The sequence below is a fragment of the Hesperophylax consimilis genome, chromosome 25 (assembly GCF_061612785.1).
Source record: "Hesperophylax consimilis isolate HC1 chromosome 25, BYU_Hcon_1.0, whole genome shotgun sequence".
NCBI lineage: Eukaryota > Metazoa > Arthropoda > Insecta > Trichoptera > Limnephilidae > Hesperophylax > Hesperophylax consimilis.
Window position 1 is genome coordinate 12,014,080 of NC_142860.1, and position 25,933 is coordinate 12,040,012.

Below are 25,933 nucleotides of genomic sequence, written 5' to 3' on the forward strand. Positions count from 1 at the left end.
TCTTCCCACACCCCTTTTTAACTCTGTGTTCTGTTGCAACTTTTTTCCAATTTTTCATTACGTAAAGTGTAAAATAAATATGCAAAAAGTTTCTAGTTTTTTAACGTTCAAGAAAATTGGAAAAAATGTCACAGGAAGTGTATAATGTCACAGGAAATGTATAATGTCACAGCAAGTGTATAATAATTTATCAATGATTTTGCAAGGCTCATCATAACAATCAAAATATTTGTGCACTCTGCGCATAGGATTAAGAAAGCCCAGTGCTCTGTCTCACTTACACTGGCCCTGACATTGTAGATCTCCATTCCTTTTTAAATTCATAAAAACTGTTTTGTATTGGAAATTTAAGCTTCGATTAGACAAATATGTGGATCACGAAACACACCCACTATTCTTTATTCTGTGGTTGTGTGGGTACAAACCCACAATGTCCTGACACAGTCACCCACAAGGCATTTATTGTGTTATTCTGTGGCTGTGTGAGTACAAACCCAAAATGTCCTGACACAGTCACCCACAAGGCATTTATTGTGTTATTCTTTATTCTATGGCTGTGTGGGTACAAACCCACAATGTCCTGACACAGTCACCCACAAGGCATTTATTGTGTTATTATTTATTCTATGGCTGTGTGGGTACAAACCCACAATGTCCTGACACAGTCACCCACAAGGCATTTATTGTGTTATTCTTTATTCTATGGCTGTGTGGGTACAAACCCACAATGTCCTGACACAGTCACCCACAAGGCATTTATTGTGTTATTCTTTATTCTATGGCTGTGTGGGTACAAACCCACAATGTCCTGACACAGTCACCCACAAGGCATTTATTGTGTTATTCTTTATTCTTTTGCTGTGTGGGTATCAAACCCACAGTGACCTGACACAAAGTTAAATGCGTGGATTACTCGCTACGGAAGTTGGGTTTGGTAAAAATTTGTTGCCTGAGGAAAAAGGAAATATGTATTGAGCAATTTTTTTCCATCTATTAGTTATTATACATACAGTAGAATCATTTTAAAGAGATTCTTGCTTGTGTAGTGGTGTACTATGTGGTAAGACTACTCTGCAGGGTAAGAGGGGAATGTGGGTTGGTGTTTCAAACAATTTTTTCAATCCAATTTGAACCACCATCGGAGAGTGCACAAGTACATTTAAATGTGCACTCTTTAAAATGATTCGCGTGTACATCATTTGAAAAGGGCATAATAAAACTAATATGTAATTAAAAAATAATTTTGGTTGTCTGAAAATTTTATTCATAACATTACATATTTTAATTTTATATACAATTTTAAATCGGCCAGTGAATATTCCAAAGATTTTAATCTAAACAAAGCAAAATAAAATTTGGTTTGTTTAGTTTTATACGAATAGGTATACACATATTAAATAATCAAAAGAAAATGAGATTAAATCACGATTTGCTATTATAATAAAAATAAGGTGCACATTCCTAATAGCCTTGTAAAATACTGGAATATTTAATAGAAGGCAGAAATAATATATGGTGGATGTAAAACATGTTTTTTTTTTAATCAAAAATATTACTAACATTGCCACAGAACATGTGAAAGATTTTTATCATTAAAATATGATTTTGGAGAATGCAAGATTCAATCAATATTTTTTATTTGAGTTTCACTGCTTCTAAGCCTGAGAGCTTTAAAATAAGGCAAGGGTCAGCAGACCGCAGCTTGCAAGCCAAAATGCGACTCTTTAGACATTGACTCCAATTTCACCTCCACTCAATCAGCCTTATGAAATGATGCCGCCAAACGTACTTTGACTTTACAGTGATGTCAACTATATTTAGCTCTAAATCTAAGTAATCAGCTCAAAAAAATAGATAAAATTAAAATTTTACATATTTCTGTTTCTTGGCTCAACTTGGCTCTTACTTGAAAGTCTGCCGATCCCTAAGATACACTATGGGAGAGATGGTGAGGGCTGCCTATCCAGCATGAATTACTGAACATAGCTAAAATCCATTTCGAGGGCTTAAAATCGAACAACAGTATCTACAAAAAAACATACAAATAATTCTGTAAAACAAAAAACATGCCATTTTTGTAGATAAATTGTTTGACTTTAAGTCCTTGATTTCAATCAATGATTATAAATGGTGTTCTCTCACGAAATACTGTAATAGTGAGACATTGTTTATGATAAATCATTGTTTATGCTAACTTTGTAGACCAGTCAGCTAAGATGCACCAAAGGAGGGTGCCATAATGAAAATCTTTCTACATTGAAATGAAAAGAATTAGGATTTTTTCATTATCACTGTGTATAATATTAATACACAGATGCGCATTGTGTTAAATACAAGTTAATCTAACTTAAAAAGTATAAAACAGTTTAGAAATGGTTATGTTTGTATAATAACATAATAATAGAAAGACTCACATTTCTAAGGCTAACAGAATATAGGTGGGTTTGTGCAATGAAAAGATCATAAGAATTATCGAATTTCCCATCCTATGATTCCTGGCCAGGTTTATCATTGTCACACGGCCTGACTACTGCAATACAGGCCAGTCTACACCTTCAGCTGAAGGGTTTGAATAAGCACCGGAACTATGAGCAGGTTCACATTGGGTCTTAAATGTGTTTTATTTAAATAGCACTATTAGAATTAGTGGGATGCGAAAGACTGTCGGCGACTACACGTTTACCAAAATTTTTGTCACGATTTTACCGTCGGGTACGAATATTATTGGCATAACAACTTGTATTGCACTATTCACGGCAAGACACAATGTGAAAAGCTAGAGTTGACAACCGTCCAACGACGATAGTGTCGGTCCGACCTAATGTGAACCTGCTCAATCGTTAGGTGAAGACGCCACGCCTTGCACATATTATATTGAGGAAGTTTTTGTCAATGATATCAGATATGCCATAAGGTGTAGGTGAACTAATTTTAAACCTTGCCTAAACTTTCCTATCGCAATCCCTTCTGTTGTGGTACCAAAAAATTAATTTACAGTCCACTAAAAATAAAACCTTTCAATTATTTTACTTTAAATTTGGCCATTTTATATTCGCAATAACGTAAAAAAAAATTTTTTCATTGAATATTCAACATTTAATTTAAATTTTGACAGTTAGAAAAAGGGCTGGGTTTTTAAAAGAATTTAATATATAAAACTACGCAGCCATTTTTACAGACAATAAAATGCGACGTGGAGATACTATTCCATAATGTTAAGGGGTACTATACACAATAATTATTCACTTCAATCAAATGGTCACATTCATGCTAGATGCAACCGACTTTTATACATTCAAAAATAAAAATTGTATAGTCACCCCTAAAGTGATAAAACTAATAAAAACATAACACAGACTTAAAAATAACACTAGCATGGCGATACTACACAACTGATGTTTAAAGCAGAATAAAATACACTAACCTAAAATATAACACAGCATTGTTTATGAAAAATTAACGAATTACCCAATCTAATTACATACCTACGTAATGTATGTATGATTGTGAACGGCTCTTTGTCTACCATTTTAGTGTTAGGAGATGAATAATCTTTTTGGCGGCGATGAAACCCATCAGCTTTGAAAAAGAATGAATCTGTTACTTTTATGAAACTAATCAACTTTTGGGTTATGCTATGTTATATTTTCATTTAACCAATTCACCGCTTTTTTACCGCGAGAGTTTTCTTTGCCTCCAGCGCTAAGCGTATTTATTTATGCATTTGTTTTAAAAGAAAACATTATTCCAGCCCTGGCCAACCCGCGGGCCGCATGCGGCCCGCGGCGCCCATACGTGCGGCCCTGTTAAACATGTTGATTACTATAAAAATACATTTTTTGTTTGTTCAATGTGTGTTTTCTTTTCACATCTGGCTGTAGTATTGTTTTCTTCACATTTACCTGATTGTACTTTCAGATTACCTTTGCAACAATGTCTGTACGTGCGGCCCTTTGTAAATTTTAGGTCGTCAATGCGGCCCGGGGTGCAATTTGGGTTGGCCAGGGCTGCGTTATTCTATCAACAAAAATGCCACGCACGCATTCGATTCTAAATACGGACTGCGGTGAAAAGGTTAAATATACAATATTACCGCTTAAAACAATGAGTTATAGTAATCTATATATTTTCCAATAGCTAATAACAATTGAATATAGTCTTTCTAGAATGTGTGTTAGTATGACGTATAGTTAGTACAATACAATCCGATTTTATAAAGTGAGGAAAATTTAAGCCATTTTTTAAAAAGTTTAAATGTATTTTTATACTTAATTTTTAATTTGGCTGTCAAGTGCACCGTGAAACAAATATGATTGTTTTCTTACAAAAGTTTGTAAAAACAAATAAAATACTTTAGAAATACAAGTATTTTACAAGGAACGTACAACAACTAGCGATACATACTCAATATTTTACTTTTAAAAGCTAAGAAATCTAGCAATCCAAAATTTAAAACCCCAATGATATCAGAAATTTAAAGCAATCCAAGAAGTCATGACGTTAAATCCAATCCAAAAAGATGATTATTTAATTTACAATAGATTTTAAACAAATCATTTTGTTAAAAATTGAACATAAGTGGGTAAGTATTAAAGATTTTTTTTTGAGAATGTTTTAATAATTGTGTTGTGTAGGCAAAATAATAACCATTTAAAAAAGGCATACATCGGGGAAATTCAGGCACTAAAATAATATGTATGTAGCAATTTATCAATATATAGCAGAACATCAAAAGATCAGAAGTTCTAGTTTCACTGTTTGGACCCAATAAAATAAAATCTTACAAGACCATACATAACATATTACTTGTAGTTAATGTAAATAGTTTTTTCCACTGCAATACTAAAAACATTTTTTTTAACATCAGATTATTATCCACAGTTTTAAGAGTTGCCGTTAAGTCTTCCCACAGGCAGTATGTAATTTGTTTTTGCAAAAGCAATAACAAATCTCACCAGTTAGGACGGGTTGTTTCACAGAATTTTGAAAAATGTATCAATTTAATTTTTAAGTTATGTTATTATTTCAGTTATCTGAAACAACTGGCCAATAATGATATAATAACAGAACTTCAATAGAGTCAGTCCTTTACAGAACTAGAAAACTAACTTTGAAATTTGATGAATTGTTTAAATTCTGTGAAACAACCCGTCCTTAGTGCTGTCAAATGAACTTTTGTAGTGACAATAATGTTGCATCACATTGGGCTTGAAAAAGAATGAATAATTTTTTTTATATACAAGACTATCTTTTCAAATGGTTTTAAAAAGTAATGAAATATTTATATTTAAACAACAACCTTTTTTAAGCTGAAATTTAAAGATATTTTAGTGGTTTCTGTTAATCTTCACTCACTTTATAAAAAGGAACGGCTATAAGTAGTTGTATTCTAACTGACGTGCTGGGGCACTGGTTGCGGTGTGGCCCCCTCGATGGCGCGGTACTTCTTGATGCGCATCCAGTGGCCGTTGTTGTAGTTCATCTGGAAGTGTGTCTCGCACAGCATCGTGAGGTAAGTGAAGTCTGTCTGGCGGACATTTTCTTGATTCTCCGACAGTTTGATGGTTACGATGTTACCAAGGTTGGGACAGGGGTTTTCTGTAAAACAAATCATGTTTTGAGAAAATCATCTACTTCTTAAATTTTGACAGTATGTACGGCCGTCACAAATGTGATCCATCGGCAGATATCTGCACATGGATGTGGCATATGGTAGTTTCACTAAAACATTGTGTGAAAATGTTTTAGTGAAGGGATAGATTGGGTGATGCAGCCAGCGTCATTAACCTCTCGAATGTCGGAAAATCGTCAAAATACCCCCAACTGTTGCAATTTGCATAACTGCATGAAAATTACCTTGATGAGTTTTGTTCAAATATCGGGATAAAAACAATTTTGTTTTTTTTTACGATTTTTTTCTGTTTATCAGATAATTTATCTTATTTTTCATATATATTTCATAATTATATGGTAGGACATTTCCCAAGCAATTTTAAGCAACTTAAAAAAAAAATGAGATGCTAGGGTGTATACTACATTAACTCGCAAAAACAAGTTTTGACATATGGCACTTTGACTATAAAAACGATATAATTTGTGAAAAATTAAGATTCATCTTTATTTTGAAGTAATATGATTTGAAACAAAATAATGAAAGTTGAAAAATGGTTGGTTACCATTCTTTACACAAACACACAAAACAATTTATGGTATAAAACATATATTTATATTTTCCAAATCTAATTAGTGCAAAAAAGCAAAAAATTATCAGTGCAAAATATACGGTATATACAGTTCTAAAAAGATTTAATTTTTCATCCACAATTAATTAACTGGATCCACGTGAATCACAGAAGATGCAATCGATTGATAACATGACATATCATGAAATAACAACATTTTCAGGCAAACAATAGCATGTGCATGTACATACCAATAAAAAGCATAAAATAAATCAATCAAAGTTGTAGCGTGTAAAAAGTATTCATTGAAAACACTTTATGCTTAATATATATCTTATATACAGGATTTTCCAATAAGAGGTGTTATTTTGATATTTAATCGTAAAATATCAATGGTTTCGTTGGTTGTGTGGCACGTAGCGCCGTCTTGTTGAAAGTAAACGTTGTCCAGATCAATACCATCCAATTCCGGCCATAAAAAATCATTAAGCATCTCTCGATAGCGCAATCCATTCACCTTAACTGTTGCTCCAGCCTCATTTTCGAAAAAGTAAGGTCCAATGACTCTGCCGGACCATAAACCGCAGCAAACTGTCACACGTTGAGGATAGAGAGGCTTTTCAACAATAATTCTTGGGTTTTCCGAGCCCCAGATGCGACAATTTTGCTTGTTGACAAAGCCACCGAGGTGGAAATGGGCCTCATCACTCAAGATGATTTGCATTTGATTCACTTAAGTGAATTTTAATAATTTCAATGCGTTGTTGAAGCGTGTATCGTTCCATTTTTATTAATGGCGTAGTTTCTACTTGTCAAATGTCAAAAAATGACAGCTTCAAAAGTAACATCTACCGAAATAGCGGGCTATTCAAAATAACACCTCTTATTGGAAAACCCTGTATATCCTATAATATATCTTCCTTACTTGAAGAGTTTGGGTTATTCGGGTAGAAAACGTGGAATCTGCTACACTCTCAAAAGAATCCACAGAATTTACAATGTTTGCAATCCATTAATTGTGGTGACACAGAACATGGTATGTGTCGGCCATCCATCAACTTGCATCACTTACCATTCTTTACTTGAAACAGTATGTTGGGTATCATTGAATAATACAGTATGTTGGGTATATTGTTACGTATATAGGTATGTCTGCTGCTATATACACATGTGTGCTTGCATGCACACATATTAAAAATTATATATATGATTATGTACATTTTTACAATCTAATGCTAATTTACTTCTTTCTCCTTTCTAATTTCTATCTTCTACTTTTTATTACAATTTTTCCAAAATTATTAGCTTCATCTATAGTTACTAATTTCAAATGTTTACACTAGATTTCATATTTCATACAAAGTAATTATACTCAATTGGTCACCATGAAACAGGCAGCCGCCTAGTATGGTGATTCATTATATCTACTTTATGTAAATTTCAAAATAATGTAACATGTATTAAATAAATAAAAATAAAATAAATAAATACATATCTCAAATCGTCCGTTAAAACAGCGCTACAAATACGAGAGTGAACTCCAGCGAAAGAAGACATAGATAAACACCGTTGAAAATGTCAAAAAACAAATGTCAGTTAACATGGTCTACACCCGGCAGGTCAAAAAAGGAAACAAAGCCAAGTATCCAATGACAACCCTGGTGAACTTCAAGCAAGGGACTGGATTACTGTCAAAGGTATAAGGTGAAAGATGGGAGATCACAGTGGGCGACAGTGGGCCTGCATGCTTAACCACTTCCAGATTTGTAGATGTTCAGTTTACGAATTGGCCATTCTATTGAATTACAAATATTAATACAGAAACATATGAAACTGCTTACTACGGTTCAAAGCCAATGAATCCACCTAATTTTCACAATTTATTCCATATATTAAGGTTTTATAATATATTTATTTTTTAATACCTAAAATTGATAATTCATAAATATCACCTACCTAAATTTGGGTAGCTATTGCCCGAGTGGTTAAGGACCATGATTTCTATTATTCGATTATATATTTTCAATATCAAACTATTTAAAATTTTTGCTTAGATTTGTGTTGCCAGTAGTTATTTGACTGTTTTCGATCACCGTAATGCTGATTTGTATCGTCGCATCATCAGTATTACGGAAAAAATATTGTGCTTTTGGATCAGGATGAATTAAATAAATAAGCTCAATACCTCTGGATCCTGCCATGAAGCCGAGAATGAGGGCTTTTTCTGGTCTGGTCACCCGATTGGCATTCTTGAACATGTCTTGGGCTTCAACCATTTGGTCTTTCTGCAAAACAAAAAAAAAACAATAAAATCAGCTCTAAATAATGAACAACTTTTGGTAAAGAAATCACCTTTCTATGGTCTTTCACTAAGACCACAGACTAACTGTAGTTATGTTTAGCAGCGGTGTACAGGTACATAATTGTTTAATTGTGAGACTCATTTTATATAATGTATCTATTTAACTTCCGGTGACTCGGTGTCATTAAGTAACTATATAGGAAGGACACCACTCCACCACCCCGGGAACCATTTATTGGATAACCAACACCTCTGCCATAGGTCACCCTGAGTGATTCGCTACGTTTGGTGATTCAGCAGGGGTGCCCGGGTTCATCGGGTGAGGTGTGTTAGCTGTTTGGGGAGATCCTTTGACCTCCAACTGGTCTCTTGACGCATCGCCTTTCGCCGCAGTGGGAGGGATATATTCATACGTCCGTCACTCCTGGACACACTGAAACCTAGATTCCTACCCAACCCTCATACCTCTTTCCTTCTCAGAATTTTCTCTTTTTCCTTTCCCTTAAAACACCCCCAAAGATGACACAGGCCCTCAAGGAAATTTTTTACCTCCAGGCCTCCTGTGTGGAGCTAATGTAAATAAAAAAAAAGTTATGTCCAGCTAAAAAGCAGCGATTCTGACATTTGTCCCAAGAGACATAAATTGTAGCTCTCGTTGTGTGATATATTTTACATTCGTCAACAACAACTGTTCTCATTTTATTCTAAAACATGCCTTTACCTTCCCAGAACTTCCTCTCTTTAGTTTCCTTAAAAAAGACCCTCCACACATCATCCCAAAAGATGATATAGGCCTTGAGAGAAATTATTTTTAATATCCTGTGTGGGGTTAATAAATACAACTAACCGTAAGCGTGAGACTTCTCCTGGGCAGCATTGTGGGTTGCGCAGGTTGTGCCGGCTGCGCCGAAGCGTCCTGCGCCGACTTGAGCACTGTGGCCGCCTTTTGCTGCATCAGCCCCACGGGGGTGGTCATCACCAGCCCAGGCGGGTTCCCGCCTTGCACCTGCTGCGCCTGGATTATTACATTCTGTTGCCCGCTCAGCTGTTGCACCACTCCGGGAGTCATCTGCTTTACATTCGTCAACAGCACGGTCTTGCCGCCTTGCTGCACAATCGTTTGCCCTTGCGCATTCGTCGCCGCTTGTTGCAAAACAGAATTTGACAAGATGACGGGAACTCCGCTCGAAGTCTTCAAGATATTCTGACCAGATAACAAAGTACCACCAGGACCCGCCGTGACAAGCAACGGTTTTTGTCCCGGTTGCCCCGTTATCAAAAGCTTCTGTTGTGTTCCTAGGATGATGGGTTTCTGTCCAGGCGATTGTTGTATCAGTATGGGGTGTTTGGCCGCTGATAGGGGTGTATTTGCCGTGACAGCGGTCAGGGCTGGCGGGGACACCTCGATGGTGGGTGATTTGATAGTTTGCGCTGTGGAGACTATGATGTGAGGACTGTTTGGGGTGGTGGGTGTGGAAGGGTTGGATTGTGTAGAGGTTGGGGTGACGGGGGTGACTGCTGGAGATTGCACGGTCGAAAGAGGAGGTAAAACTGCAAGAAAAAAAACAATTTTATTAAAAACAAACACAAAAATGATATTTAACTAGCGGGCCTGGCCACTGATCAGCCGGCGGGAAGCATCTAAAGTCATCTCATCACGCTTGCCTCTCATGCGAGGGCCATCTTAAGTAATTTATAGGATTAAGTTCTAAATGTATTGGGTATAAGTATGATACAGAACCGAAAATCAGATCTTTAGCGACATCTTTAGAAATATGTTCAATAAATATATTCGTATATATTGGGTAAGGATTTCAAGCGCCCGTTTTCCCCTTCAGCTCGTTTCAAATTTGCAGCATCGGTTTAAACGCTCTCGTTTAGCGCATAGGCGCAATATACGAATAGTGCAATATCAGTGGAACGACGCGCCGCTTGTCATTTTAGGCTGATTGTTAATTTAGGAATTTCTTTTACAATATCATTACGCTAGAATAATAATAAATAATTTAAGAAAATGTTTAGTACAAAAATGTATTAAAGCTAAAAAAATACATTTTAATTTTTGAGATTTGCAACCAGTCTATGTTACGCGGCATCTTGTTTCGCGTATTGGAGAATTTGTGTTGGAACACTATGTGTTTTAATTTAAATATAATATTTTAACTAACATAGTGCCACGACAACTGAATTTAAATTGATTAATATTAAAAAAAAAAAAAACAATACAAGGTTGTTTTTCATTATGAGGGGAATTTTTTTTATCGATATTTAAATAGAGAAAAATATTTGAAAGATTGCATACCATGTAAATAAGTTTATAAACAAATCCTTATTTATTAAAAACGTTCATGATATCAGCGCATATATACATACAGCCCGGCTGGCATTGATAATCAGTAATGCTTTATCTACTTGATTTTCTTAAAATAAAACTTTATGCAGGGTAATATTTCATTGTTTATATAAACATCGACCCAAAATAATTAAGAGTTTTTTTACAATTAGTTAAGATATGGATGCATAATTTGAGCAAGGTTTACACAAAGAATCATCATGGGAAATATTTTTAGTGAAGTTTTAAAAAGTATTCTTGGTCGGCGAGACGAGATGAACAAATGTGTCACATGGAGGTGAAATCACCCATATATTTGAAGATAGCCAATGGGTTAAGAATCAATAGATTAAAGGATTGGTTTTAGTAGACAGATGAAATTAATCTGCAAACGCAATTTATACACTTTTGAGAGCAAATAACTATTTGGTTCAATCTGTTTTTTTGCCGAGTTAGCATTAAGTATATTATGATCATAATTAAAAATTCATTTAACTTAAAAATTTGTGTTCTATATTTTTTACCAGCTGTGGCTCAGTCTGTCTGTGCGGATAGAGAAAAATTAGCGCGTGTTGCTTTAATGTCCAACAGATGGTGCTGTTTTCCAAAAAAGGCATGTTTTTACCTGTCACAGGTGAATTCTAGATAATATAGGTATCTAAAAACATTTTCATATTCAAAAGCAACGTTGTGTCAACATTTCAAAGCAATCGTTGAAGAACTTTGGGAGATTTAAGATTTTGAACAAACAAACATTTACATTTTTATTTATATAGATGCCAAAGTTTAAAAAATAGAAACATATTTAATTTTTCTACTATCCTCGTGCTAGGTTCGAGAGAGTATCAGGGACTGGAATTCAGAATTGCAGCCCCACAAATATGGCCTTTCCCTGTCAGGAGATTTTTCCATCAGTAGCCCCCGTGCTGGCAATAATCAAAATCTAGGAGTAATCATGGCACAATGGAAGAAAGCATGCGGAATGAGACAATCCAAGTGGTCATAGATGGTTCAAACCTCCAGCAAGCCAAGCATGTATTCAATATGGACAAAACGGCCTATTTGGTCGAGGGATGAGGCTCTCGACTTGCAATCTGGAGAACGTGGGTTAAAATCAGGCATGCACAAGTGAATTTTATTTGTTTAATTTGTGTTATTTCCTCATTAAAAATAATAAATAGTTTATTTGAGACACGTTCGAAAGTGGAAGATACTCTTAGTATCACCCTGATGTAAGACCACCATTCAGAATTGAAACATTGCTTGAGACCGGTCGGTGGCCGAGTTGACATCGCGCTTGGGTCCCACCCACGCGTGGTGTGTTCAATTCCTCGGCTGGCTAAGTCCTCTATCACAACACAAGCAACATTTTCCGCTTTCTGTGGTGGTAGTAGAAGATTTTCAAATATTGTCAGGTTATTCGTAACCCAGGAATGTTTGTGTTTTTTGAAAAAAAAAAAAAATGGCTTTAGCCATGTTTGGTGACCAGATTTGAATAGCCAGGTACCTCACCTCCCCACTACCTTCAGTATCACAATGAACTCCGATCGGGGATGCCATAGTCTAACTGGTTCCAGATGGTTGGAGCAGTTGGGACAAAAAAGATCAGATAGTGAAAAACTGGACAATATTTAAAAAACCACTACCATTATTATAAGTGGAAAATGTTGCTTGGGCAATGATGGAGGATTAAGTTAGCACAAAAATTGAACCCACGACACCTGGGAGGGAACCAGGTGAGGGAGCATTTGTTCACTAGCTCACATCGGTCGATAAAGAATTAATCAGGAGTGTTTAAACGATTGGTACCACAATAAGCAGTAATGATTAATACCTTGGTCTTGAGGCGTAGACGGCATGACATAGTTGTTGAGACCTCGGGCGTACTCGGGCAAGGTGGAGGTGGAGGGGGCTGCGGCTCCGGGGGTGGCGGGGGTCGGAGTGGCACCGGCGGCCACGGGGACGCCGGCCGGGGCCACGTCAGCTTCCAGGGCAGCCTTCTTCTGCTGCTCTTCGGCTTCTACATAAGATAATAATAAATAAATAATAATATTTGGAAGATTTGTATAGCGCTGTTTTTGTGCAAAATCACCTCAAGGGCGCTGTACAAACATATAATACATTTATACAGATATAATCATTTTGTGGACTGGCTCTTAATACAATTTATTAACATACATTTTGTGGAAAACTCTAAAATCGCTGTTATGAGAAAACAAGCATTTAAGTTTAGTATTGTACCAACTTCAAACTTTTTAATCAAAATAAACTGCAGTTTGTGTTAATTTATAAAACATGGCTTAACACGATGTGTTCATTTAAGAATATCTTTTTCATTTGCGTCTGTTTGATTTTTAATTACGAATAGTCGGTTTATTTCCAAAATGGTAGTAATTAGTAAAATTTTCCACAACTTTTTGGTCTGGCAAAAAACAACAATAATCAGATACGGGAAAACCAATAATTCATCTATACATTTTAAAGCATAACTTGCAAAAATTGTTTTATTTCCCAAAATAATTCAATTAGCGCCATCTACGAAGTTATACCCTTAAAGGTGGAGATAGAACTCTTACCAAGAAGTTTCCTCCTCTTCTTCTGATGGATGGTGGCGGGCTGGTCTGCGATGTCGAGGATCTTGATGGCCCTGTCTCCGGCTCGAGCCGTGGGTGTGGGCGGCGTGATCCTGGCCGCAGTTCGGATACCACCGCGGCTGATGGACCATCGAGACGGCAGGCCTTTGAGAGGAGCTGGAATATGGGATTCAAACATTTTTCAAGTTACTTTTGAGGTTTGTGTAACACAATAAATAACACGCTAGATTATGATATTATTATTATCAAAATAAGTACACATAAAACTTTGACACATTGTTTGCAGGAAGCTAGTAAACACGTTTTTCGCATAGTTTGTAATTTTGTCATAATTTCAATAATAAAAAATTTAATATAAGGTATAATACTTCAGAAGTAAGGTATAATAGTTATAGAAATTTTACAAAGTGTTAGTTTTGAGTGTTTGAGATGATATATACATGGTGTCCAGAAACTGGTAGTGCAAGCAGGAAACTTGTGAATCATCATATGGTATAACTTTTATTGATTAGTGCTTTCGTTTTCGAGTAAATCAAGTCTGAAGTTTGCATTTTTTAGATCATATTTGAAAAGAATCGGTTGCTAGGGGTTTAATACCAGCTGTTTAATCTATTTTAAAATGCGTTGAAGCGTAGACCCAGCTCGTAAAGTTTTTTTAACCATTAGTTGCAGAAAAAATAAAATTAAAATTAAATGGAAATGCTCAAATTGAAAAAAAAGTTTTTTTGCATTTTCTATGTGACGTAGATTCACCAGTTTCCCACTTGTACTATGAGTTTCTGGACTGGTAAACACTTTCAATTATCTACAACGCCTATGGATGATTGGCTGATGACCTGAAAAGAGCTGGACGTGTGAAGGTCCACAAAGAAAAAAGAGATAGTAAAAAGAATGGAACTGTACTTGTATCAGTCATTTTTCTGGGCATGCCTCGACTGCGCACTGGCACGGTGGGCGCCACGGACTTCTTCATGTTGGACATGGCATCCATGGACTTCTGTAACAGTTCGGCCCGCAGCGCCGCGCTCTTGGGCTTCCGCTTCAGCGTGAAGTGCTTCACAGGGTTGGGCTGCTGGCCAACCTGATGGAAAACATAATAAGCATTCTTAAATATGTGGATTTCCTTTTAATAACTATAATATACTTTTAATAAATATAATAACTATAATACAGCGGAACTTCCGATTGCGAGTAACTTGGTTTGCGAGTGTTTTGCCAGACAAGCTAATTTTTCTTAACAAATTTTACTTGATAAACGAGCAATGCCTTGCTATAAGAGCAATTTTTCTGCCAAATGTAGGAAAGAAAACCAAATGTGGTGGAAATGAAGCAAACGAGTAAGGCTGAAGCAAACGAGTAATTAAGGCGATTATCATGTCAATACTTCTAATTTATTTTTGCTAAGCACCTTATACACTGGTGTTAAGTGGTGTTTGACCCAGGGTACAAATAATAATAATTGTATAAACTTTGTTCGGTAGAACGCGCCAATCTAGGTTAGAATTAATCATCTAGAATGTTTATACTCAATAATCTCAGGTGTGAAAGTTCGCAACCAAGGTCGCGTGTCAGCATCATGATAGTTTCCTTTGTTTTAGGATGGTATCTCAATGTACATAAATAAAAGGCGGTGCATGGATAGATATTACATGTATTAGAAACCTTTTGGACATTTTGCTGATGAGCCCTAGCTCAACAGGTTAACATAATTATATAATTTTGACTTACCCCAAAGACCGACCAGTTTTTAGCTATCTGTATCTAAACTATGGGAGAAGCGACGGAACGTCCCGCACACCCATTCGGCGGCGGACATAACTCCGTAGAAGCGTGATCCGTCTTCTGGAAAGGTGGATATACTCCTCCTGTCCACATCCATGAACTCCAGCTATCTATAAGCGCGTAGCCGTTCCTGGGGATGCTGCAACCCATACATAGGGCTCTTTCTCGGCCCGTCGAACACGTGCGATGTCGGGATTCAAACTCCAGAAATCAAAAAGAACGAAGTTCCCGATTGACAGCCATGCATGGCACAAAATATAAATCGCGTATGATCCAATCCTACACAGGATTGACCGTTACTTTACGGATTCCCGTTCAATCGTATACGGCGGTCGCGTGGTCCGTCCGTAACAACTTCCGTCCAGCGAGATCACTATTACCCATTTCGGGAATGGTTATTTTACGGTCACAAAAACGTTTACCGCCGTGCCCGTAAGCAAGATCGCACTCATCGGCGACAAAAAATAAGGAATTACATTCCGTACAATTAATTATTCAAAAACGAAAAGCACTGCGACCATCGTCTGTACAGTCTACGAACCCACGCGTTGACTGTCCAGCCAAGAAGTGTTTTGTTTTTCTGTTTCCGCCCGGTACAGATTTTAAATTTTAAATTATGATTCGAAATTTTACCAAAACCAATACCAGCGACAATCGCCCAGTTCCTAACTAGGTTAGAGAATCGGCGAGGATAAATGTGATGATGCAGAATAAATTAATGAATAAAATATTAAAACAAAAGGAGTCTAGCCCTGCATCATAACATTACCCCCCTCGCCACCAAATGTTTGCCCTCAAACATATAAAATTGTCGAAATAACCTAACCCTATTCTTTCCAGGTCGGTCCAAGGGTCTACTACAACAGAAGAACAAAGTTAACAATAAATATCAACAGTAGATAATAATCATCAATAGGAAGTATTCAAAGAACAAAAATTAAACCAAAGTGAGAATAGCGAATGGGCGTGCCGCAACTCCGGTCGCACTTCATCGAACGTAAGGCAGGATGAACAGGTTTGCGGTGCAGCCATTCTTACTTAAATAACTATAATATTGTAGGAACTAAACTTAAAAACTTAATCTAAACATAACAACCAATGTTACGTGAACGGGATCCGCCAACACCCACAGCTTGAATATGCTGGGTGAAGACTAATTGACTTAGCGTCATGGACAACCGTTGACGTTACATTTATAACTAACGTAATACCTGAGTGTCTATCACATTCATTTTACACAACCAAATGCAAAAATGCATCACTGTCCCAAAATAGGGTTATAAGCCCGTCAGGCAACACTTTTTAGGGAGCATAGCAACCCTCACTTATCACTGACTCTACTTCTCCATAGGAGATAAGAAAACACTTTGTCGATGTTTCTACCTAATCTACCTAACTAGGTCGTATGGGGGTGCACACAAAAGAACAGAGCAGTTAATGAAAATACACAATCTTATTTCAACAAAGAGTGTTAAGCAGTCAACAACCATCGCATAAGAATGGAGCCAAAGTAATAGAGTATACAGCCATCAATATAGAAGGTGCAATCGTGTTAAGTGATATGCAACTATTATTAGTGCAGTGATCTAGGTATACGTCCAACAGTAACGAAGGCGTAATCGATATTGTTATGAAACAACTTATGGTTTTCTCTTTAAACCGTTGTTCAACAAAGTTGATAATAGTCTCGCAGGACAATACCAACAAGTACGTAATACAAACTTATAATATTCATAATATGAATTCTATAACAATAGTAAAGGAACATCCCAGGTTACTTACATGATAGCAAGATTTAATACAAAAAAAAAACAAAAATTCATAAATTGAAACATTAATTGTAACAAGTAACACCAGTGTATTTACCGACATAACTGATGACAAGTAAATGGATCAACAATAAATAAAATTAACGTTTATCGAGAAAAATTTGACTCAGAACATAAGGAAAGGTCTCAGTACATCTCCCCATGTTCTGGTCTTAAGGTTAAATATAAGAAAATATGATTCAAGGATCAACATATCAACAAAGTGGCTTAAAATGTGGAAGGATCGGTGGTGGGATATCGTTCCACATTATAATTCAGAACCTTACTTATAAAGGAAAACAAGTAAGTTATGTCTCGTTTCATCAGCAATAAAGCGAACAGCTCCATTTTATCACTAGGAGATTAAATGTTCAGTGCACCGCTTGGTGCAGTCTTTAATATATTTTCAGGACCCATCAAGACATTTACTGTAAAACAATGACAAAAATATCCGTTTACATATTAATGATGAAACGAGAACAACCAGTGTTCAAGCACGTAATTTGTAGACAATGCTTCTTTGTTTTCACCATCATGAAACGAAAGAGACAGTGGGAATGTAACTCCTTACATTTCAAGATGTTATATCCTAACACATACTACATGTTAAGGTATATTAGCCAATTTCATTATACAAAATTCATAATATTTTTAAATGAGTGTTCATTTGTTCACTTGAAGTCTGTTGTGTACTTAAGTTTAAGTAAATAAATAAATTATTACTAATAAATAAATACTAAATTAATTATTACTAATTCTAATAAGGTTTATTTCTAGTCCATTCAATTCGAGCATTCATACCGGAGTTGATGGTTAAAATTGAAAATTAGTTACGAGACATTTTTTTGTTAATAGTTTGTATTATTTATGAGAATTGAGATAAAATTATTTTATATATAATAATTTATGTGAGTGCATGGCACGAACTTTTTGATACATATATTAGAATGAATGAGATTTTTTATATAATGAATGTGCTTGACTTTGTTTATGAGTGGCTCTTTTCATGAGCATAACGTACGACAATATAAATGCGTGCATGTTTATAATTTAGACTTGTTATATTTGAGAATAATAGCGTGATTTCCAATAAATCACTACAAATAGTATCGTGTGAAAGAGAACATACAACTCAATTTCAAATAGAGTTTATGAATTTTATGTGTTAAGTGTCGTGTTAGGGTTGATCATCAACCTCCAAGAACAACCCGAACCACTCAAACATATATCTCACTACGAAATACTAACGTACGTACATAGATCAGAGGACAACAGGCCTTTCGCCTCCTGCAGGAAAAACCGTCCACAGGCAACGAATCCCCCGCCTTCCAACTGATGATGCAGTACAGTGTTCCGTACTTGAACCAGCAGCCCAAGTATAATGATAAATTAATGAATAAAATATTAAAACAAAAGGAGTCTAGCCCTGCATAATAACACTGGATCAGCATCTCATAGCATGTTTTTTATGTAATAAGACGGTTTTTGGCACAAAAAAAAACAACAAATACGAGTTTCGGAAGCATAATACACGGTGTCCGGAAACTCCTAGTACAAGCGGGAAACTGGAGAATCTACACCACATGGGGAACCAAAAAAAACATAAAGTTTTTTGATTTGAGCATTTTCAAAAAAAAAAAAAAACCAAAAAAAAATATTTTTCGGCTATTTTAGGGTTAAAGTTTTTTCTGGTGTTTAGGGTTGAATAACAGATGTTTTAACCCTGCAGAGCAGAAATATTTTATGATTACACCGGGTTAAATGAAGGGTGATTTCAAAATAATGCTTCAAATCCGAGTTTCTTCATTTGTTTTACTTTCAAATAGTTTTAATTAGTTGGGTAATTTGATCTTCAGTAATAATTTATAAGAATTTGATTAAAAAAAAAAAAAAAAAAAAAAAAAAATCAACTTCAAACTCGATTTACTCGATAACGAAAGCTCAAATAAAAAAAATATATACTACAAAATCGACTCCAAATGCGATGTAGATTCACCAGTTTCCCGCTTGTACTACGAGTTTCCGGACACCCTGTAGAATGATTTTTAAAGGTCTATTGGACTAACTAAATACAAAAGAACATCAACATCAAATTCCTCACCATCCAATTATTCGTATCATATCATACACCTAATACATATCACTTTTGTCCAAATTCACAAACAGCGGAAATTGCTTCTGAATTTTTCATTTAAAATCACCTCACCCTCCAATTATAAGGAAGCCACCCTAATAGATATCAATTTTATCCAAATTCACCAACAGCGGAAATTGCTTCTGAATGTTTCATTTAAAATCATTATGTATAGAGCTCGGTACTTTAACCTCATGTGCCAACATATATTTTTATATATTATATATTTTATATATTTTTAAGGATATTTTCAAAAAATCATATCTCGTACCGTCCCGCGCCCAAGTGCTCTAAATTGCTGCGCTTCATGTCAATAACATTTAATTATTCGCAAAGGATCTGTTAATTTAGTGTATTATATAGCGGTGTTTAACTTTAAAAACTTGTGTTTCTTTTAATCCAACCTTGATAACGTAGTTAATCATTAATTAGAAGCTACAAGCCAAAAATGTGTATATTCTTGGTATACCTTATATCGTAGGTAATAGGCATGAAAATCGCTTGTCAAACGGAGTCTAGAAAAGTTTGATTTCAAGCAAAAAACTGGTTTTTACTTATTTTGTAAATAATTTTATAAGAAAGCAAAAAAATTAATCAAGTGAACTGTCACAGATAACCTTAGCTATAAAACTGTATTTTTTAAAAGTTGTTTTCTTTATGCGTTCATACATTTCTATTGAAAAAAAAAATTTTTTTAGTGGTTTGCATTTATATTTTTTATCGAGTAATTTATTTTTTTATTTGTATTCTACTCAAGCGAAGCGATAGGAAAACCTTCAATTTAACTAAAGCATATTTTTTGGTTTCATAATGTACACCAATTTGTTATAAACATTAATCAAAATAGTGATTTGGCATTAAGCTTCACTTTATAGACTTACTTGAAAGAACTTCTTTATTCTCATCAAATACTCACTTTTAACATTGTGCTTATTTGTGCGTAATTTTAATTACTATAACAATGTCTGGCTTCACCCACGAAGGTGGCTTCACATTCATTATTAGGTTTATGGGCTACATGATGTAAATTACACATGGAAAATGGACATTTTAAAAATTCCTTTAATTAGTAAAAAGCAATAGTAAGTGATTAATAGTTAAATCATTTTATCCTTCAAAGTGTTACTACATTAGAAAATGTACAAAGAGAACTATATTTTGAATTCGGTTTAAAACATACGAACTGTAGCATAATTGTAAACGTCAAACACTCGACATTATTGTTTACTCACGTTTCAATGGATACGGGCCATTTACAATGTTGCCACCTCGTTCTCGGCAAATTCACAACGAATTTATCAGGTAAGTTTGTCCTCACACTAACGTAGGTATGCCTTTTAGTATGGAAAAAAAAGTTGGAATTTTGGAAAAGGGTATTTATTTTTTTTACCCTTACCACCATGTGGAATCAACCCCCTAAAGTTAGTGCACTTTACCCCCGGACACCCTGAATACTAATTTTATAAATATATAAACCTGATAAGATGATACATTTACAAAAACATCATTTTGCAAAAAAACAAGCAAGCTATTACAAAATATAGCCCATATTAGCCCATGGCGAAAATTAAATGTCAGCGATTTCAATTCAATTCAATTTATTATTTAAATACATTACAAAATTGTTCATTTTAGTGCATTTTTAAATACATTTGCAAAGAAGAACTATTACATAAATATAAACAGCAGGTATATCAACTATACTAGTAGTAACAGAGATTGCCCTTTAAAGGCAGCTTCTTTGATACTAAAAATGTTAGTCAAGAAGTTAACCCCAAGTTTGGGCAGTTGCATTATTTCGTATTGGCATATTGAGGCCGCTAAACCTTCCTCCACGTACTTGGGTAGATTATAGTAAAATAATAAGTGTTCGATACTGCAGAGTAAGAATCCTTTTGAAATATGGAATGTACAGATATCAAAAATAAAAATCAGTATGCAAATAGGTTAGATCTTGCCTGGTAAAACACTGTGTAGACCCTGACCTTAAGGTTGCAATACTGCACTTTGTTTGACTCTGTTACACCTCGGATAATAGCCTCTTCCCTCCTTTGGATATCTGACCTAGCAGCACACAAAAGTCCAACTGGCAAGCACAACAATTGTTCCCCGAAATAATTTTCCTTTATGCAACAGGCTCGATATCTAGTGGCTTTCGGACCAGATCCTCTACAAGCATGGACATAGCAGATACCTCTTACAGTGTATGTGAGGGACAGATATTTCTTAAACTACTAGTAATTGCAAACAATTTGTATAGAAAAGATAAAATAGACCAGCTAGTACACAATCCTTACCACGGAGACCAGCGCCGCCTTATTAAGATAGTGGCACTCGAGCGGCAGCATGTGTAGCTGCTCCTCGTGCTTGCCCAGCAGCTTGCGTAGCTCGCTGACCATGTCGGAAAAGACGGGGCTGGCCGCATCCTCACGGGGACGCTGCGTGTTGAGCGAGCCCGTCTCCGGCAGGGTGCGCATCACCTCGGCCAGCATGGACACCCACAGCTCCGAGTCCAGGGAGGCCATTTCCATGATTTCGTCCAATTCGTGACGCCACTATGGAAAAGTATAATGATTATAGCTAGACCCAAATAAAAGAAGGTTACAACACCAATTATACACGACAGTCAATCATTTGATCAGTAGCATCATCAGCTATCGGAAGGTGGAAATAACTAAAATGCACACCAGAATATAAGATAAATTCTAACTTTGGAGAGAGCACTTTCGGAGTATTGGACCCTAAAGTTTGAAATAGATTGCCACATGATCTTAGACTGAGAAAAGATTCAACAGAATTCAAAGTGAAATTTAAAACTCTTTTTTTAAATAAAATTAAAACTTATTGCAAGCTATTATAGCTAGACCTCAAACAAAATAAGGTACGTGGACACATGTCTCTTGCTATGCGAATTTATTAGAGAGAGCGCGATTTATTAGTAATTCGCTAGCGTTCGTTGGTGGCTTGCCACGCTGCATTTGCCTCCCGCACCGCACTTTATTTTAAACGATGCTAGGCAAGTCTTATGTTTTTGGTCAAACAGTTGTAACATAGTTCTTCAAAAATGTGGAAGCAACTTGTTTTGGTGTATGGCAAGTTTATCGGCGGAGCAAAGAAAAGATGGCGATGGAGGCGATGTTTGGCGAGACTGTAGCCGGATTTTGCCAGGAATATCGACAAAGTTTAAAAGAAGTGTGTTATTTCTTCGTAGTAATGTAATTAGAGGAGTTTTCCAAACGAGTTCGTCTTTTCCCCCGTTGAAGGCGTGATCTCCTGCGTTTTTGTAGTCTAACCATGATAAAAATGGCTGACATGGTTGGTGCGGGCGTCTCCTTTGTTTAGTGCCTGATTGGACTTGAAAAGAAGCCCTGGAAATTATGTCGAGAGCCAGACTATCCTCATAAAGCTCATATGTACGCAGTTGGCTGAGAAAAGATCGGAAACAGATTGCCGCTTGATTCCCGGACACGAGGGATGGACCTCGTTACCTTCATTCCAAAAGAAATCCTGTAAGAACGTGCCTGGAGGAGAATGATGCCTTCAACCAGAAATCATGCATTCGTAAAGTTCCTCTCTTTTTCTCTCTCCCTGGCTTACTATGCCAAATATAGTTATTATTAGAAGAATTTTATCACTACGTTACACAGTATTTGTAAGAGTATTCAATTATGGCTAGTGTCTTGCCCGTTGCACCCAACAGGGGTGATTAAATTTTATTAATAAATCAAAATGTAGACCTGACCCGTCCAAATCCATCAAAACCAGACCCGACCCGACCCGACCCGATCCATCCAGACAATTTGGAGTGTGACAGATTATGAAATTATGGAGTGTTGATATTTTGTATAATACTAGCTGTACCACGCCACGCATTGCTGTGGCTTGAGATAGAGAAACAAGCGCATGTTACTTTTGCGTCCAACAGATGGTGCTGTTTTTAAAAAAAGAGCATGCTTTTACCTGTCATAGGTGATATCTATATAATATAGGTATATAAAAACATAAGCATATTCGAATGCAACGTTGTGTCAAAATTTCAAAGCAATCGATGAAGACCTTTCAGAGATTTAAGATTTTCAACAAATGAATATTTAAATTTTTATTTATATCAATATAATGATATTTTCCTTGTGATTTGAACGACACATTCAATTAAAACACAATTGAGTTTCTCTGAAAGGAAAGAAGAGGTTTATTTTGTTAATCTCACAAGATTTACATAAAGAAACGACATTTAATGTTATTAATTCTTATGTCAATTCCTTAATCACAATCACGATAGCAATTACCAATTATTGAAATTATTCCCATCAATCTGCCTTGTCACAACCCATAGATTATTTTTACTATGTCTTAAACCATAGATTATGAAATATCGAGTCGACTGTGTAGGTACTGTGGCGCACATCCAGCCAGTGACAGTCCACGACACACACAGCCACAATGACGAGACAAGCTCGGCATTGCCTTGAATTAAAGAAAATTATATTTTTCTTTACATAAATAATAACATAAATAGACCTCAGTAGAGCAAAAGTGTAATTATTTAAGTGACACTCTCTATGGGTCACAATCATATCAACTGATGGCCTCCATGGTTGTGTGCTTAAGATCTTTGACTACGAATCCAGAGGTTGCGGATTCAAATCTCGGTGTGCGTAAGGAATTAATATATTTGCATCACGTTCCACATTGGTAGATAGACAGTGATGTCCTTGCCAAACATCACTGAGAAATAATCTTTTGTCTTGCTGACGCCTACTTATTGTTAATAGCGAAAAATGGAAAAATGTAAAGAATCAATGAATTTTAATGTCCAAAAAGATTTTACTGTTATGCGTAAAGTTATACAGCCTTTCCTTTGTATGATAGGTATTAGTCACTAGCTATTAAACTAAGTATAATATATAAATAAGTTAAGTGATAGGCATAGATTAAATGCATAAATTAAGTTGTTAAGTGCCCTTGAGGTGATTATCAGTGATTAGACGCACTACAAATAATCCAATCATTATTAAAAGCGAACTTTTTTCAATTTCTGTAGGTACTTTTATTTTTTGAAGCCGAATAAAAAGTTTGAAACACGCTGTACGTACGAAATGCATCTGGGTGAATACTGTGTTGGTGTCAACTGTTGCTGCGATTCCCGTATAAATTCAATTTTTTTCTATTTCCCGCCTAAACCTCACAATAATATTATATGAATTCAATGTACATATTCAAGAAATATAAGTATAATTCCCAAGAAAGCTTATACAGATAACGTTTTTGAAAAATTCACCTCCATGGGCACATAGGAGGGCCTTTTAGATTTGTTATTATGAACTTGCTTTGATTTTCATAAAAGGGAATCAAATGTGAAATGGCGTAATATTAGCCTGCTGAACTATATCTGTAATATGCGAAATGAATACTTGCTCTAGGCATACTTTTAGCAATCAACTGGTGAATGTAAACAAATTTAACTATCACAAAATAACCTACAATCTGTCACCAGTATACTGCGTCTATTATACTACAACTAAATATAGTGCATGTTGCACCTCAGTAATCCACGTTATATGGATAAACATGGCTTGCATGTGACGTTGAAGCGAAAGGTACGTTAAAGCATAATTTGTTTTAAAAAATAACATTAAAAAAATAATGTGACATTTTAATATTGCTGTCATAAGGAGAAGTCATCGTAATGGTAACTTAGATTATGCATACTATGCTATTGACTGAATATTGTTAACCATATAACATTTTTCTTATTTAGGTAAATAAAAATATATAAAAATGCTAAATATTTTGTGTATCAGAATATTTTTTATACCAACTTCAAATAATATATACAACAGGTCTTATGACGTCGCGACGATCTCTTTTACTCCTGTCTATTTGGCATGGGAGTGAAGAGGAAAGTATGTTTATGTATGGCAAAATGACAACAAACTGAAAAGTTACCTCCTCAACATTTCTGCGCGGGATATGAAAGAAACTCAGCAATAATTTTAGTTTAACTTGGGTTTGTAGTTCGGGAAAACAGTCTTTAATATTTCTCAACACTTCGGTATTCAGTTGGGTGCATATCGAACCACCCGTCCACGAATCGTTTGATGTTCCGAGCTTATTATGAAGCCACAAAGATGTGTCACTGTCTCGTACGTTCGCCATCTTGGAGTTAAAAAATTGTACTGACGACGTAGTGATGCCATGTCAGAAAAACGAAAATTAGTAGCCAGATGTGAAAAATCTACAAATAGCTATAAAAACCTGTAGGTCGGCAACATTTTTTTGTCGATATATTTTATTAGGTACTTACTGATTAGGTCCAAAATTTCCCCAAATTTCACCGATGAATACGTACAAATTTTTTTGTTTACACGAATTATTAGGAACACCCGGCGATGTGAGATAACTCATGATTGATAAATAAATAAATTAACTTCTCACACGAGGCCTAGATAGGAAATAAGTTCCATATGGCGTAATATGTCAGTTTTGGGGATGCCAAGAAAATGGTGCACATTGAGGACACAGGACTCTAAAATATCAAAAGGAAATTAAAATATCAAAATTTTCACAGGGTCCCAAACTTGGAGGGGACGCCGGCTAGGTGCCAACACGATACACATTGAGGACACTAGACATGGAAACAAATATTTCACATTTTTATTTAAGCGGAAAATGTCGCTTGTGCAATGATGGAATTCGATGTATTTGTACACTAGCCGGTTAAGCTGATATGTTTGAAAGTCTTCCATTTTAAACAATACTGAAAGTTTCCATTTAAGAAAATACTGAAAGATTTCCG

General features: G+C 35.6%; 1 protein-coding gene across 1 annotated transcript; it reads right to left on the reverse strand.

Annotated features, from left to right (window-relative positions):
• Positions 1-1,313: 1,313 nt before the first annotated feature.
• Nelf-A (Negative elongation factor A) lies at positions 1,314-25,294 on the reverse strand. The gene is made up of 8 exons (XM_089647026.1): positions 25,084-25,294; positions 21,432-21,689; positions 14,314-14,491; positions 13,393-13,566; positions 12,651-12,836; positions 9,332-10,035; positions 8,368-8,467; positions 1,314-5,598 (listed from the first exon to the last, which is right to left on the reverse strand). The coding sequence occupies exons 1-8, from the start codon at positions 25,291-25,293 to the stop codon at positions 5,390-5,392; spliced, it is 2,019 nt and encodes a 672-aa protein (XP_089503152.1). The 5' UTR covers position 25,294; the 3' UTR covers positions 1,314-5,389.
• Positions 25,295-25,933: the final 639 nt, after the last annotated feature.